This window comes from Lingula anatina, chromosome 9 (genome assembly GCF_051362555.1).
Source record: "Lingula anatina isolate TDL-2025a chromosome 9, LinAna3.0, whole genome shotgun sequence".
NCBI classification, from domain to species: Eukaryota; Metazoa; Brachiopoda; class Lingulata; order Lingulida; family Lingulidae; genus Lingula; species Lingula anatina.
In genome coordinates this window covers 19,101,758-19,119,868 of record NC_141775.1, presented here as the reverse complement: position 1 = coordinate 19,119,868, position 18,111 = coordinate 19,101,758, and the positions used below count along the sequence as shown (strand labels likewise).

The 18,111-nt window shown below is 34.7% G+C and overlaps 1 protein-coding gene across 1 annotated transcript; it reads right to left on the bottom strand.

The window, feature by feature from the left end:
- Nucleotides 1-2,377: 2,377 nt before the first annotated feature.
- Nucleotides 2,378-17,530, bottom strand: LOC147760087 (uncharacterized). The gene is made up of 2 exons (XM_086995128.1): nt 16,951-17,530; nt 2,378-3,207 (listed from the first exon to the last, which is right to left on the bottom strand). Exons 1-2 carry the CDS (start codon nt 17,471-17,473, stop codon nt 2,816-2,818), a joined length of 915 nt encoding a protein of 304 aa, XP_086851254.1. The 5' UTR covers nt 17,474-17,530; the 3' UTR covers nt 2,378-2,815.
- Nucleotides 17,531-18,111: the final 581 nt, after the last annotated feature.

Genomic DNA, 18,111 nt, shown 5'->3' with positions numbered 1-18,111 from the left:
CTGACAAACTGCAATGATATGTGTTTATTTCCATTTTTGACACTTAATTACACAATACACGATAACAAGTTTACCATCATTTTTACAAAATCAACTAACAATGTTGTAAAGATGCAGGAAATGTCAAACAAAAACTTTTACGTATCTTATTAGTTTAATAATGAGACTGTTAACATGCCTAAGAATTGAATCTGAGGAAATGTGAAAAATATGCTGAAAAGTGAAAAAACAGCATAACTTCTACAATAATGGCCCGATCATGCTGATTTTCGAACTTGACCTGCATTTTATGAATATTCATCAGCTCTGTAAATATAAAGCCAAAAAGTAAAACTGCCCTCCACTTATCGTGTTTACAAGGAAAGTGCACGGCGCCGGCATCGCCATCGGCATCGCCATCGCCATCGGCGACGGCGACGACAGACGCAGGTGATGGCAATATGTACAGACACATCTGTGTCTGTACATAAAAATAGATACCCGTCAATGTAAACTTTAAAATCTGACCGTCTTCCTGAAAACCTTGAGGACAATCCCAATCTGCCCCTATGATAAGATTACAGTTTCAGGACCACGAGAGTTCAAATTCACATAATGAAATCACAATATTTGACATATGAAAGCAGTGCATAGAATAATATAATGTTACATAATGTTGAAATACATAAATACCAATACAACTGCTTATGTGGGAAAACAGAAAATGTGCAGAGCTTCAGGTGGAGGGGAGTTAAAAATTGAGTTGAAACCCTCAGTGTTTGAAAAAATTAAAAACAAAACATTCCAGTAAAGCTGCTTTTCAAACTAGCATTAATGTTGGCATTATACAAAATAATTTTTTGAAAACTTATTTGCAAAATTAAACAACATTTATCTGCATAATTATCACTGCTTCCCTATTATGGACACTGTTATCTGGCAGAGAACTTAACCTATGGGAGTTTACAGGGAATCTCAACATGTCTAATTTTATTGCCACTTGAAACTTAATTTAGGCAAGTGACCTTATAGTTCTGAATTTTGCTAGTAGTTACCCAATGGAAGATTAGAGGCTTGTCACCCAAATGTGACTCGCAAAGGTATTCAGGCCCATGAAATATCTAAGTCACAATTTTAAAAAAGCAGAAAATAATAATGCACAAAATAGGAGGCTGTCAGTTCTAATGTAATACAATGCTTAACTGCACAGTCAACCTCAAAATTTAATTATGCACAATAGTATATAACGATGTAAGTAAAAGCATAAGGCTTCAGGCCCATGAGAGTTCAAGCTCACACCAGAATGAGATAAATAGAAATTTCACAAAAAATGCATAATTCGATTAAAACAATAATTCAAAAGAGCTGGTTTTCTAATTTAAGCTGTTTGTCAATCCTAAGAACCATTTTTGTAAATAAAAAAATAGGTAACAGTTTTCTTTTTATAACGTTATGGTGATAGTGCACAAAGTAGGTTTTTGATGCAATATAACATAATGGTCAACTGTATAAATACCACAAAATTTTAATTATCTTCTATTAAAAACATGGACATTAAAGGGACAATAACTCTTCGTATGAAATCTATATTTCACAATAAAAACATTGTGAATAACTCATAGAAATATAATATATTCTGTTTTACGATGAAAACAGCCGTTATAGCTATTATTCTGATATCTGAGCTTGTCTTCAGATCAGGTGACCTCCATTGATGGCTATACTGTGGTAAAATCTCTTAAGAGATTTTAACTAAAAACCAAACTTTTTGAAAAAAAACCAGGGACTAACTTTGAATATAAAAATAGATTCATTAACTATTGGTAAGTGTGGGAAAATTGTTGTTGACTCCAGGAAAATTCATTTTTTGGCCAAAACGAAGAGTTATTATTGCTTTAAGAAAATTTGATTACCTCTGAGCTTCATGCCCGTGTGAGTTCTAAGTCCCAGTTTGATGAAAATAAGAATGTAGACACTCACATACCTAATCGGCAAGCTAAGAATACACGAGAATCTTGTTTTACTACATGTGCACTATTTACCTGCTGTTTTGTCAGGAGAGGCAGGTAATTCACTGTCATCAGGGGGAGCGGCTGTAGAATAAAGAGAAGAATAATATCAAACACCATTCTAGCAGAAAATGACTCAACTTTAAAGTAAACAAAAACATGGCTAAGATAAAAGAATTTAGAAAGGAATTTCTTTACAAAATTTAAACATATAAAATAAAATTTGGGATGCTGTCTCCAAGGCACATATATGTGGAATGGCCAACGAAAAAAAAAAACATAGAAGGTGGAATCTCTTGGCAAAAAAGAAGAATAACTACATTGTACAAATATCTGTTTAAATTGCACCAAGATGAACTATTCGAGACAATCATGTACAATACCTCTATTTGTCAGCATGTTATTAATATTCACTTCCGAATCTGGTAGGGATTCCTCTAGTGGCGTTTGGTCTAATACTGTTAAGTCCGGCTGGCAAAACGTATCTGAATTCTGTACTCCAATTGCCATATTTTGTGCAAACTGGTCTTTTGGATCATCTGAGAATAGTTGGAAGGATCATACAGTTAGATCAAGCATTGCATCTAAATGTACCTTTTCTGAGTGTACGTATCAGGCTACACCGTTGAAAAATTTAATTCAATATTGAGTAAAATAAAGCATGGTGTTTTTACAGAGAATGAAATTATCGTGTTTGTACGCAGTTAAAAAATAATCAATGGGCTATAGTAGTAGATTGTAAAGTGTCATGTATGTCAATTGATTGATAACAATACAAAGGCACCACTTATTTAGGTACTTTTTCACTCAGCCCCTCGTCTACCATACTAAGATATGGAAGGACACATTTCGACACCCACACGTACATGTATGTATAATTCCTTATTGTGAATTATGCGGTAAAATTGAAAATGTCTTATCTTCTGTTCTTTGTATTCTTTATAAACATATTCCATATGTGTCAAACGTTTTCCTATATTCTGCTTACCTTTTCCTCTGATCCAACAGGATCGGCCAGCTTTATGGACAACACACCTATGGCGGTATATATTCACGCCAGTTGTATTTGCATCTTCTTCTTTGATATATTCCTCATGGATGAGGCGCTTGGCGAGATGAGTCTTTCCCACACCGTAAGGTCCAACAATAGCTACTCGCTGTCGGTATACTGGAATCTTACCACTTTCACACAACCGTTGAAGCCGTTCATTAAACTCACCTGGTAATACAAATGTTATGCTTCAGATTGACAAAAGGACTCATGGATAAGGTGAACGATGATGTTTGCAGACGTTATATTTATTGTGAAGTGATAGCAGAGAGGAAGCAAGAGAAAATCTAGAGAGGTGGATGCCTGCATATGTGCTTGAGAGTAACAGTGTGTTATATAAAATCTCACATTTTCACGATGACAAAAGTCGATAAATCGCAGATTAATTAAATTTTTGAATTGAATTGAGAAATTCCCAAAAATACTATGGTGCGTTATTTATATCAGGGTAAAACAAACTTCGAGTAAAATAGACAGATAGATAAAAAGGGTATGTAATCTGGATACTGAATCACTGCTGAAGAACAAAGTGAAGTATACAGACATTTTTCATAAATCACAAAGTCGATTTGCACACAAAGTCTGACGTGTAAGATGGACTATGTTCCAGATTACAAAGCAGCGTAGAGTAAGATTGCCAGTATATGACTTCCTATTCAAGGTCAATAGTAACTATAAGTGTATCTCTGCCATTTTTGCAGATAAAAGAGGCAAAAAATTTGCAAGACTTAGTTTAAGATGAAAAAGTAGGTCAAAGGTCAATTTCAAGGTCACAGTTTGGCTGCCAGTATGTGACTTCTTATTCAAGGTCAATAGTAACCATGGGTGTATCTCTGCCAGTTTTTGAGTATTTCACATTTTGCTTCACTACTGAATATCGAAATGTACTTTTTTGTATAGCACAACTCCTTACCTACATACCAAAAACAAACAAAAAAAATGGATACCAACCCCAGTATTAATTGAGCTTGACAAGCTCTACGTAATGCAAAAAACAAGAGGTTTCTTGTATTTAGGGTTCTGGGGCCGGTTTCACAAAGCAGTAGTTAGTTAGCGATCGGTAGTTAGCCTCTCGCTAGTTAGAGTGCCGTTTCACGAAGCAGTCGCTAGTTCTCTCGCTCGTTATTGTCTCGTTGTTGCCTTGGATATTTAACGACTGGTCAGACCAGTCGCTAACTCTAGAGTTTCATTGTACGCATGCGTAATGAGTGAAATAAAAAGGTTGCTTAGTTACCGTTGTCTGTCGTTTGTCTTTGTATCCAATATGGCGGCTACTTTTCTTGCTATCCGTACCGCCAGACGGCAACGTAGACTACGACGTTTTCATGAAAGGCAGAATCTATTAGAATATACACACGATGATGCAAGTTATGAGAGGTTGCGCCTAGCTGTGACAAAAAGAGCGGCAAAAAGGTGGTGGAGATCCTTTACGACGACCTCAAAGCAGACGTTCTAATGCATTTCCAGCCACCAAAAAATGGAGAGTTTGTGCTTTCGTGACACTTTTACGCAAGAGTTCCACTTCCGGCAGACGGTTTCGAGACTACGGTGAGTAACGAGAGAACTAACGACCGAACTTTATGACTGAACTTAGCAATGAGTTAACGACTGCTTCGTGAAACACCCCTCGAAAATCGCTAAGTTTGCTCGTTAGCGAGGTAGTTCAGTAGTTAGTTGTTCTAACTAACTACTGCTTTGTGAAACCGGCCCCTGGTTTAATAGAGAGTTTTCAGCTTTGGCATCTAACGGCTGCCTCTCCAGTGAAAATGCACCGATTGACCCCAAACTCCCAAAGATGAAGTCCCAAATTGTAATCCCCCCACTTAGGTCGGTGTAGTTTCTAAAAGTTGGCACAAACATATTTTTTTTTAATCCCCATTTTTAGGAGATTTTGGCCTGTTTGACCTTGAGATAAAGGTCAACTGTCAAATCCAAGGGCATATCTGGAATCTTCAAATATGACTTTCGGTCAAAATTCTATAGTAATTTTTCCGATAATTCCTTTGGTTTGAGAGATATTTGGCATCGAATTTTCAAAAATTTTGACAAGGGTGCGTTTCAACGAACGTCATGCCCAGGATAATGCACCAACTGAGCCAAAAAAAGGGTTCAAATTGAGATAATATGTGACCTAAATCCAAGAGATGAGGACATGGGTCCTTGGGGTCTAGGAGGAGAATGGTGACTTGTATCCGGCTCCAGAATGCGGATCTAGTGGAGCTGTATGAGACGGGGCGGGAATAAAATTAGGAGTACCAACAGCTTACAGGCTGGTGGTACTAATAAATGTGTTGACTGCCATTTTAGTGGTAAAACATAATTTGTTATATTTTTATGAGTTATCCCTTTAACAACAACACAGAATAATATTACACAATATGATTTATAAAAAAAAAAAAAAAACAATATTAGCTGATGAATCACAGGGACAGTAACTTCTAAAAACCATCAGATGTAAAAATTATAGCTAGTAGATGATGTGCTGCAGCAGTATAAGAGATTTTGCTTACTAGTTAAAACAAGGCAGCAAAGCTGTCAAATGTACAGACAAAAAACAGAAAATAAAGATGCAAAAAAGGTCATTTTGTCAGGTAACATGGTCAATAACATGAGCGGACCCAGAGATATTCTCTGACAGTATTCCAAAGTATCTATTTTGATCCATCCTCCATTTTGATGGTCTTCCAACAGAAGAAAAAATAGATACCAGGCAATATAAACTTAATAACCTGACTGTCTTCCGGAAGTCCCAGAAGATGGTCTCAATCTACCCTTTCAATAAGATTACAGTTTCAGGACCATGAGAGTTCAAATTCACATGATGAAAGTCTAAATATTTGAAAAATGATGACAGTGCATAAAAAAATATTACATAAGTAACATAATGTTTAAAGACATAAAAAACAATACAACTGCTTATGTGGAAATACAGAAATGTCAGAGTCTCAGGCGGATGAGAGTTAAAAGTCACAAATGCAAGTATTTGAGAAAAAATTATAAAGGAAAACATAACAAAACTAGAAAAGCACTCCAGGAGTGCAGACCTCTGCCAAGGTAGCAATTGTTGATTATTATTGATTTTTGTCCTCTTTGGCCCACTTCTGACAGTTCCTGAAAATTTCAGCAAAATCGGTCCATAACTTTTTGAGTTATGTTGATGACAAACAGGGGTGAAAATATAACCTCCTTGGCAGAGGTAAATATAATTCCAATGAAGCTGCTATTCAAACTTTTAATCTTTCAGTTTGATATATATATATATATATATATATATATATATATATATATATATATATATATATATATATATATATATATATATATTAAAAACTTATTTGCAATATTAAACAAAATTTACCTGCATAATTATCACTGCTTCCTTATTATTAATCTAACAGAGAGCTTAACCTATGGGAGTTTACAGGGAAATATCAACAAGTGTGCTTTATGTAATCTCAAATCACAAGTGTGCTTTATGTAGCCTATCAAATAGGCAAATTACTTTATAACTGAAATTAGCGAAGTGATACCCAAGGGAAATTTATAGACTGACCCTCTCAAAGGTCTTTCAGGCCCATAAGTCACAACTTAAGAAGAGCACAAAACAATATGCACAAAATAGGAGACCACCACTTCTGATGCAATAATACATTATGTTTAACTGCACAGTCAACATCAAATTTTAATTTTGCACAACAGGTAACACCGACGAAAGTAAAAGCATAAGGCTTCAGGCCCATCAGAGTTCAAGTTTATACTTAGAAAGTGCCAGAATGAGCAAAATGAAATTTCACACAAAATTGCATTAAATTCAATAATAAATGATAACCAAATTGACCTGGCTTTCTAATTTGAACTGCATGCCAATCCTAAAAATCATACTCTTAAGTTAAATATAATAATAAATAACACAGTTTTCTTTTCGTAATGTTTGCAGTAGCAGTGCAAAAAGATTATTGTCAATTTTGATGTAACATTACATAACTAGAGGATCAGAGAGGCGATACCGCCTCCGGATATTGTACCACCAGCTGGAGTAAGCGCATTCGTATGGAAAACCAAAAAAAAAAAGGGACACCACCTCCAGTCTTGTGCTTAACAAGCTCTATAAAATGCAATCAACAAGAGTTCTCAAAATATGTAAAAAAAATGAAAAAAAAAAAAAAACATAACTATAATGGTCCAATCATGCAGATTTTGGAATTGACCTGTATTTTCCTAACACTGATCACTCCTGTGATTTTCTAGACAATAGACCTATTGGTTTTCCTTGAAATGTGTTATCATTGTTGCATCTGTAGTATGCTGACAAAAGAGTAAACCTTGGGCAACACTATGGGCATATCTCTGCTAGTTTTGAAGATATAAGGGGCAAGAAAATATGCAAAGTTAAGTTCCAGGTGAAAAAGTAGGTCAAAGGTCAATTTCAAGGTCAGAGTATATGACTTCCTATTCAAGGTCAATAGTAACCATGGGAATTTCTTTGCCAATTTTGGAGATATAAATGCCAGAAAACATGCAAGGTGCAGTTCATCATAAAAAGTAGGTCAAAGCTCAATTTCAAGGCCATAGTTAGATTGCCACTATATGACTTCCTATTCAAGTTCAACAGTAACTTTGGATGTATCTCTGCCAGTTTTGGAGATATAAAGGATAGAAAATTTGCAAAGTTTAGTTCATGGTGGAAATTAGGTCAAAGGTCAATTTCAGGGTCACAGTTAGATTGCAAGTATATGACTTCCTAATCAAGTTCAATAGTAACTATGGTCGTATCTTTGCCAGTTTTGGAGATATGAAGATCAGAAAAATTGCAAAGTGCAGTTCATAATGAAAAGTAGGTCACAGGTCAATTTCAAGGTCACAGTTAGATTGTCAGTATATGACTTCCAGTTCAAGTTCAATAGGAACTATGGGCATATCTCTGCTAATTTTGGAGTAATTCACATTTTATTTTTACCACTGAATATTGCGTTGTACTTTTTTATATAGCGCAACGCCTAAACCGTATCGAAAACAAAAACATTGACACCACCTCCAGTATTGTGCTTGACAAGTCCTAAAAATTGCAAAATTCAAAAGGTCTCTGGCATTTACGGTTCCAGAATTTGAGAGAGTTTTCAGTCTCATATCTAATGGCCGCTTCTCCCATGAAAATGCACCTATTGACCCCAAACTCTCAAAGATGAAAGGAGTCCCTGATTGTAACCCCTTGCCATAATATGAGAGCTTAGGTCTGTGTAGTTTCTGAAAATTGGTACAAACAAATATTTTTTTGCAGAAAAGTCCCATGTTTAGAAAATTTTGGCCCGTTTGACCTTGAAATAAAGGTCAAAAATCAAATCTCAGGGCATATTTGGAATCTCCACATATGACTTTCGGTCAGACTTCTGTAGTAATTTTTCCCATATTTCCTTCGGTTTGGGAGATATTTAGCATTGAATTTTCCAAAATTTTGACAAGGGTGCGTTTCAACGAGCGTCACGCCCAGGCCAAAGCACTGACTGAGACAAAAATACCAGGGGGTTCAAGTTGAGATTATATGTGACCTAAATCCAAGAGATGGGGGCACAGGTCATTGCGGTCTAGGAGGAGAAGCGGTAACGGTGACTTGTATCCCACGACACCCTGCGGAGCCAACGGAGCCGGCGGAGCTTACGGAGCCGTACGAGACGGGTCGAGACTAAATCCATGAGTACCGCCAGCGTACACGCTGGTGGTACTAATAAATTATAGAATAATTATCACCAATTTTTGATTATTGACTATAAATAGCATGAACATGTAGAAAATTTGATTACCATCCGGCTTCATGTCCATGGGAGCTCCGAGTCCCACAATGAATATGCCAAAAAGATAATGAATATTTCACTAAAATGTATAACTTCCAGAAAAAGAAGCCTATTAGACTGCTTTTCCAACTCGGGCTGCATTTTAGTCCTGTGTTTCTTTTTTGAAAGTTTGACAATCTTAAGTAACACGGTTTTCCCATCATGGTCATCATGGCAGATGTGGATGATTGAATCTGACAAACTGCAATGATATGAGTTTATTTCCGTTTTGGACACTTGATTACAATACATGATAACAAGTTTACCATCAATTTTACATAATCAACTAACAATGTTGTAAAGATGCAGGAAATATCAAACAAACACTTTTACGTATCTTATTAGTTCAATAATGAGACTGTTAACATGCCTAAGAATTGAATCTGAGGAAATTTGAAAAAAAAGTACAACTTCTAAAATAATGGCCCGATAACGCTGATTTTCGAACTCAACCTGCATTTTTGTAAGATTGACCACTCCTGTGAATATAATGACAATTGGCTAAGCTGTTTTTCTTATATTGTGTTATTAATGTTGCATATATGTTGAAAAAAGTGAAAAAACAGCATAAAAAATTAAAAGAAAATGTAAAATAAAACATAACAAAAAATACCAATAAAGCTGCTTTTCAAACTTTTAATCTAGCTGTACAATTACTAAAATGATATGAATAACCCTATTGAGTTTGAGAATAATAAGGCACTGTTATTCATCTTTAGCATTAATGTAAGCGTTACACAAAATTTTTTTTGTAAACTTATTTTCCATATTAAATAACATTTACCTGCATAATAATCATCGATTCCTAATTATGTGACACAGTTAAGAAAGCTAAACCGATGGGACTTTACATAAACACACATTGAGATTTCATTGTAATCTCATTTAATGCCCACTTAAAAATTAATTAAGCAAATTATTTTATAACCCTGAATTAACTGCCTACTATCCATATACATTTATTGCACCAAATAGCACTGTACTGCATTGCTTTCAAAACAGAAAACAATTACGATGGTTTTCAAACACAAGCTGCACTTCAGTCTTTTTAGTAAGGTTGATTATCATAAGTAACATGGTTTTCCTTTAATCGCTATCCTGGCAGCAGTGTCCAAAATAGGGTTTTCTTTAACTTTCATGCAATATAACATAATACTTAACAACATAATGACCATCAATTTTTTTATAAAAAAATAAAAGTATCATGGATATTCAGAAAATGTGATATGGAAAGGTCTCCAAGGACATGGAAGTTAGGGTCACACTTTCAAAATGCCAAAATGTTAACAAGAGATAACTGTACTGAAATGATTTTCTTTCCATTTTCAACACCTTTTTTACATAAAACCATAATCAATTAACTGTCATTTTTAAATGATCAACTAGGAAAATTGTTGACATAGGAAAAATATCAATAGAACAATTTATAATGTCCAATTAGCTCCATTTGGAGATTCTGAACATAGTGAATGATTGAATCTGACGAACTGCAATGATGAGTTCCTTTCCATTTTTGATACTTTATTACACAATGCACGATAATAGGTTTACCGTCATTTTTATATAATCAACTAACAATATTGTTAAGAAGCAGAAAATGTTAAAACAACACTTTTACATATCCAATTAGTTCCGTAATGAGACTGTTAACATGCTTAAGAATTAAATCTGAAGAAAAACCACTTATATACAAAAAGGCTAATAACTTCATCAAAACTTAACTGATCAAGCTTATTTACAAACTTGATCTGTATACTGGTCAGATTGATCACTCCTGTGAGTTGTAAGACAAAAGGCTGATTGGTTTTCCTTAAAATGCATTATCAGTGTTGCATGTATGCTGAATAAAGGGAAAAAAACAGCATTACTTTTGTAAAATTAGTCCAATCATGCCAATTTTCAAACTTGACCTGCGTATTATAAATATTCACCAGTTCTGTAAATTTCACTCCAAAAGGAAAAACATTTTTACACTTATCATGTTATTGGTGTTATAAAAGTGCTGAAAAAATTGAAAAAAAAAAAAAAAAAAAAAAACAGGATAACTTCCATAAAAATTGCCCGATCTTGCTGATTTTCAAACTTGACCTGCGTATTATGAATATTCATTAGTTCTGTAAGTTTCAAGCCAAATGAAAAAACAGTTTTCCACTTATTGTGTTATCAGTGCTGCATATATGCTGAAAGAAGTGAAAAAACAGCATAAATTCCCTAACAATAATCGAATCATGCTGATTTTTGAACTTGACTTGCGTATTATGAATATTCATCAGTTTTGTAAGTTTCAAGCCAAAAGGTAGAATGGTTTTCCACTTATGGTGTTATCGGTGCTGCATATATGCTGAAAAAAGTGAAAAAAAACGCATAAATTCCCTAAAAATGACCCAATCATGCTGATTTTTGAACTTGACCTGTGCATTATGAATATTCATTAGTTTTGTAAGTTTCAAGCCAAAAGGTAGAATGGTTTTCCACTTATGGTGTTATCGGGGTTGCATATATGCTGAAAAAAGTGAAAAAACAGCATAAATTCCCTAAAAATGACCCGATCATGCTGATTTTCGAACTTGACCTGCGTATTATGAATATTCATCAGTTTTGTAAGTTTCAAGGGAAAAGGTAAAATGGTTTTCCACTTATCGTGTTATCGGTGGTGCATATATGCTGAAAAAAGTAAACAAGGCAGCAAAGCTGTCAAATGTACAGACAAAAACACAAAATAAAAATGCAGAAAATGGTTCATTTTGTCAATTTTGATGCCTACAATAGCACTGTCAATCAACGCTGAAATTTAATCATGCACAACAGGTGACATCGTCAATAACAGGAGCTGATCCAGAGATATTTTCTGACAGTATTCCAAATTATCTTTGTTGATCCATCCTACATTTTTGATGGTCTTCCAACAGAAAAAAGAGATGCCCATCAATGTGAACTTTAAAATCTGAAAGACCCAGAAGATGGCCTCAATCCACCCCTGCAATAAGATTACAGTTTCAGGACCAAATTCACATAATGAAAATCCCAATATCTAAATAATGATGACAGTGCATAAAATAATATTACATAATGTTTAAAGACATAAAAACCAATGCAACTGCTTATGTGGAAATACAGAAAATGTGAAGAGCTTCAGGTGGATGGGAGCTGAAAATGCCAGTGTTTGAAAAAAAAAATTAAAAAGAAAACACAAAAATATCCCATTAAAGCTACTATTCAAACTTTTAATCTTGCTGTAATAACATGATATGAATAACCCCAATGTGTTTGAGGATAATAAGACACTGTTATTCATCTATTTTTTTGTTTTGTTTTGTTAAAGTCATAATAACTCTTCATTTTGGCCAAAAATTGGATTTTCCTGGAGTAAACGGCAATTTTCCCGTACTTACCAATGGTCAGCGACCCCATTCCTGCATTCAAAGTTAATCCAGGGTTTTTTTCCTAAACGTACGGTTTTTTGTTAAAATCTCTTAAGAGATTTTAACTGACGGAGCTCTCTCTGACATCGCATAGTCACTGTTGACCTACTTAAAACCGCGGGAAAAGCAGACAACAACAACACTATATAAGATTCATGAGATATATTCGTCTTTTTGTTAAAAATACATAATATCCACAATGTGTGCCGTTCTGGGCTTTTTGTTATCCGACGCACTGTACAAAAACTCGCAACTTACGTCTGCGTCCGCATTAATGCGTTTGGCGCCATATGTTATTTTGGTCTCGAATGAACGCGAGAATCCGCGTGACACCATTACGTCATTAGCAACGAATGCCTTGATGCAAGCTTCGAAAGCCCTATTGACAAGCACAGATTTTAGTTTTACTACAATAACGGCCGTTTTAGTGGTAAAATACAATAGAATATATTTCCATGCGTTGTTTACAATGTATTTCATGCGGAATTTTGAATCTCAAAGGAAGAGTTATTATTGCTTTAACTTATTTGCAATATTAAACAACATTTACCTGCATAATTATCATAGATTCCTAATTATGTGACACAGTTAAGAGAGCTTAACCTATGGGACTTTACTGGGAAGTCTCAGCGTGTGTTTTATGTAATCTTATTTAATGGGCACTTGGAAATCAATTAGGCAAATGATTTTATAGCTCTGAATTTAGCTTGTGACTATCCCAAGGGGCAATTACCACCATCCATACACAGTAGCCCCATATAGCACTCTATAGAGCTACATTGCTTCCAAAACGGAAAACAATCACACTGATTTACGAAACTTTTCAGTAAGTTTGAGTATCATGAGTAACATGGTTTTTCCTTAGTGGTCATTCCGGCAGCCATTTCCAAAATTAGGGTTTTCTTCAACTTTTATGCAATATAATATAATGACCATTAATTTTTAATAATAAAATAAAAGTATCATGGATTTACAGAAAATGTGACATGGAAATGTCCTCAAGGCCATGGAAGTTCAGAGTCACACTTTCAAAATGCTAAAATGTAAACAAAAGATAACTGTATTGAATTGATTTTCTTTCCATTTTCAACATCTTTTTTTCATATAACAAAATAATCAATTTACTGTCATTTTTAAATGAACAACTAAGAAAATTGCTGTCATAGGAAAAATATCAATAGAACAATTTTAAATTGCCATTTTGCTCCATTCTGAGATTCTGAACATGGTGAATGATTGAATCTGACAAACTGTAAAGATATGAGTTTATTATTATTTCCATTTTTGACACTTTGTTATATAATACACAATAACAGGTTAACCATCTTTTTTATATAATCAACTAACAATATTGTTAAGATGCAGAAAATGTCAAAAGAACACCTTTACATATTTAATTAGTTCACAGAGGAGATTCTTAACATGCCTAAGAATTAAATCAAAGGAAAAAAAAAAAAACACTTATATACAAAAAAAGGCATAACTTCACCAAAACTGAACCATTTTCAAACTCCATCTGTATTTCAGTAAGACTGATCTCCCCTGTAAATTTCAAGACAATTGGCCAATTGATTTTTCTTGAAATGCGTTAGCGGTATTGCATACATGCTGAAAAAAGTGAAAAAAACAGCATAACTTCCATAAAATTGGTCCGATCACGCTGATTTTCAAACTTTGCATATGTAATATGAATATTCATCAGTTCTGTAAGTTTCAAGCCAAAAGGTAAAACAGTTTTTCACTTATCGTGTATCAATGTTGCATATATGCTAAAAAAATGAAAAAATAGCATAACTTCCATAAAAATGACCCGATAAAGCTGATTTTCAAACTTGACCTGCGTATTATTAATATTCATCAGTTCTGTAAGTTTCAAGCCAAAAGGTAAAATGGTTTTCCACTTATCGTGTTATCGGTGCTGCATATATGCTGAAAAAAGTGAAAAAACAGCATAAATTCCCTAAAAATGACCCAATCATGCTGTTTTTCGATCTTGACCTGCGTATTATGAATATTCATCAGTTCTGTAAGTTTCAAGCCAAAAGGTAAAATGGTTTTCCACTTATCGTGTTATCGGTGCTGCATATATGCTGAAAAAAGTGAAAAAACAGCATAAATTCCCTAAAAATGGCCCAATCATGCTGATTTTCGAACTTGACCTGCGTATTAAGAATTTTCATCAGTTCTGTAAGTTTCAAGCCAAAAGGTAAAATGGTTTTCCACTTACTGTGTTATCGGTGCTGCATATATGCTGAAAAAGTGAAAAAACAGCATAAATTCCCTAAAAATGGCCCAATCATGCCGATTTTCGAACTTGACCTGCATATTATGAATATTCATCAGTTCTGTAAGTTTCAAGCCAAAGGGTAAAATGGTTTTCCACTTATTGTGTTATCGGTGCTGCATATATGTTGAAAAAAGTGAAAAAACAGCATAAATTCCCTAAGAGTGACCCGATCATGCTGATTTTCGAACTTGACCTGCGTATTATGAATATTCATCAGTTCTGCAAGTTTCAAATCAAAAGGCAAAATGGTTTTCCACTTATCGTGTTATTGGTAAAAGTGCACGGCGACGGCGACGGCGACGACGGCGACGACGACGACAGACGCAGATGATGGCTATATGTACAGACACATCTGTGTCTGTACATAAAAAAACATTGCAACAGCCTTGATATATATGTGAAGCATAATGATAATACTAAGAAATGGGATTAAACATTTTAGAATGTTTTTCTCATGATTAAATAAAAAAATGAAACAAAATATAAGTTCTATTGAAAACATCATTTCAACAAGTATTTCATATAGCAAGAGATATTTGGTGCAGTTGTATCAGTTTTGTAGGCAACGTTGATGTTTGTTTAATTTAGAATTGAAATGGCAATCAGCATAATTCTGAGCAGTTCCTGAAATACATGTACATTGTACAATGCTAAATATCTGCTTGGCACAAATATTTGTTCAGTTGGTTTAATAACAAGTTTATTTTTGTTTCCATTTGATGGTGTTTGCATCATAATGTGGTGAAATGTATCATCATACATGTATTATGTATCACTATTATGATTATTACATGAAGTTTTTTTTTCTTTATTTAATAACTTATCAACCTACAAATACATATGCCATTGTACTGAATCTGTCTGGCTTATAGACTGTTCAGAATAAATTTTATCAACATCCATATTTTTTTTTTTTAATTTGGAGAAGACTAAGTACATCTGGAGCAAAAGGCTGTTTCACAATCAGGGTGAACAATTAAATGTGGTTAATGTTACAAGTGTCTGATAAATTAACAATTTATGATTGGAGATTGCCGATAGACTGATATCAAAGACACTGTTCATAGGAGCAAAATATCTGGGATGTAACCATCATTATTAATGCTATATGGTATTTATAATCATGAGCCCCTTGGTGTCTACTACCCCCCCCCCCCCCCCCCCCCCCCCCCATCTATTTTATTTAGGAATCACAGCATATTCTGTCTGATTTTATTATTCTATAAAACATCCCCTGCACATGCCATACAAACAAACTGGCAGCTTGGCCAATTAACTTGGTCAATTAACTTGCCCACTATGCTGTTAACAAAACAAACACCATTAAGAATGGGCCCAGCCAGGGCGTAATAAACATGGGGTCTGGGCTTTTTATTCATGGGACTAGATTTGGTCCGGGACTTTGACATAAATATGTGGGTCCATCAGCATGAAGTTTAAAAAGTCCAAAAAGGTGGTCAAAACCATTTCATCAATGTTTTTATCCAGTATAATAATAATAATAATAATAATAATAATAATAATAATAATATAAATAAATTATTTTAATAAATAAAAATGCATTTAACTTGTGTTACATAAAAATGTTTAGTTTTGTATATTTCATTATAATTTGCATGCTGTGACAGTATGAATGCATGTACTATTTTTTTGTATTCCAAACCCAAGGTCACTGTTGTGTATGAATACACTACTTCCTGTAAAAAGTAGTTCCATTTCATGAAAAATGGTCGTCTGCTAGTTTTATTTGCAAACAACAATCTACAAAGTCAGGAAAATAAGGTATCATCCAAAGTACTTCAACATTTAATTTATTTGTGTGTGTTAACAACAAACTGGTGATGAAATGTCTTTGAATCTAGAAGTGGTAAGACATCAAGAAACTTGACAAAGTACATTTGAGAATTTAGGTATATCTAAGCTTTCATGAAGAGCTACAAGATGAAGAATATGAAGAATTGGACTGTTCTGTTGTGAGATTTGAGTTGTTCTTCACTGACAAATGGACAAGAAGTTCAGGGATTAAACAATGTAAGATGTTTTTCATGTGACTTAATAAAAATACAAATAAAGCACACTATAAAGTCCATTAAAAAGAGTTCTTCATCATTATTCAAAATCCTAATCACTAATGGGTTCATGGAAATTGGTCAGTAACAGTAAAGTATTATCTATAGAAAATGTCTCCACTCTACATACATTTTTACTAAAGCACAGCTGTGTGCTTACTGAATTTATATAAATATGCTTAAAAAGTTTTTTATTGAAATAAAGGCAAACATATTAATGGATAAAAACATTGTAAGACTAATTAACTTTCAAAATTTTTACATAATAAACATATTTATCCACAGTTAATACATGAACTACTCACCTTGTTTCAGTTCAATGTACTGGAATGTCTTAACATTGCCCCACCACTCTCCCACCACCAGCTGACCAGTAGCAGGGTTGATGACTACTGCACTGGGACGCCGCAACCCATCATCCTCAGTGACAATGTATCTGATAAACTGTCCCTGTGGACTCAGTGCCACTATCCTGTCGTTATCCCAGTCAGCAATGAAGATGTGACCATAGCTGTCTGTGCACACTCCTTGTGGTAAACTCAGTTTACTGCCTTCTCTGCTGCCGTCATACTTGTACAGATGATCACCAGTAGGTGACAGCACATGTACACAGTGTCCCCCCATGTCTGATATCACAATGTTATCATTCACACTGTTCACTGTGATGTACGCTGGGTCTCTACACATACTGAGTGGAATAGTGTTCAGGAGCTGTCCACTGTCTGCATGGAATGTGAAGATGGACTTCTTTACACTGTCACAAACCATCACATGACCTTGTCTGTTCAGTGTAATACCCAGTGGTAACTCCAGTAGACCCTGACCCATGGTTGTCACCTGCTGACCTCTGGTGGAGTACACTTGGACACATCTGTCACCCTGTGATGTTATTAAAGTATTCACTGTGTCTACTTACTGAATTGGTGAGTGATCGCTGTCTATTGTTATGCTCTTTGATAGAATTGTAGATGGATCGTCAATCTAGACACGTCCGGTACGGAGTGCAGAATATTAGACAATGATCTGTGACAGTTGTGATGTCACAATAGTGACGATCTCCTGCAGGGGGCGTGCTGTCCCCACCTGGCCTAGCTCACTCACCTGAGGTGGCCTATCTTGGCACATGAAGAGCAGACCAGGTGGAGGAAGGAAAAAACTTCGATCACAACATTCCCCCCACTTTTATTAAAAAGAGCCGAAAAAAGGTAAAGTTTTTTCCCAGTAATAGCAATACATGTTTAAACATGTAAAAATATTTTTCAATAACAATGGCTTCCAGCCTCGATCAGACTGACGTTAATGCTAACGACATCACCGAAGTGATAGTCTGACGAGAAAAAATATAGGATTAAACTGTGACAACTGTTGATTCAGCAGTTAGTCACATCACTGATACAGTGATAGTCTATCCACAAAAATAAATACTGGAAAGCCGAAAAATGAAATCAAAAATTTGGGGACATTCC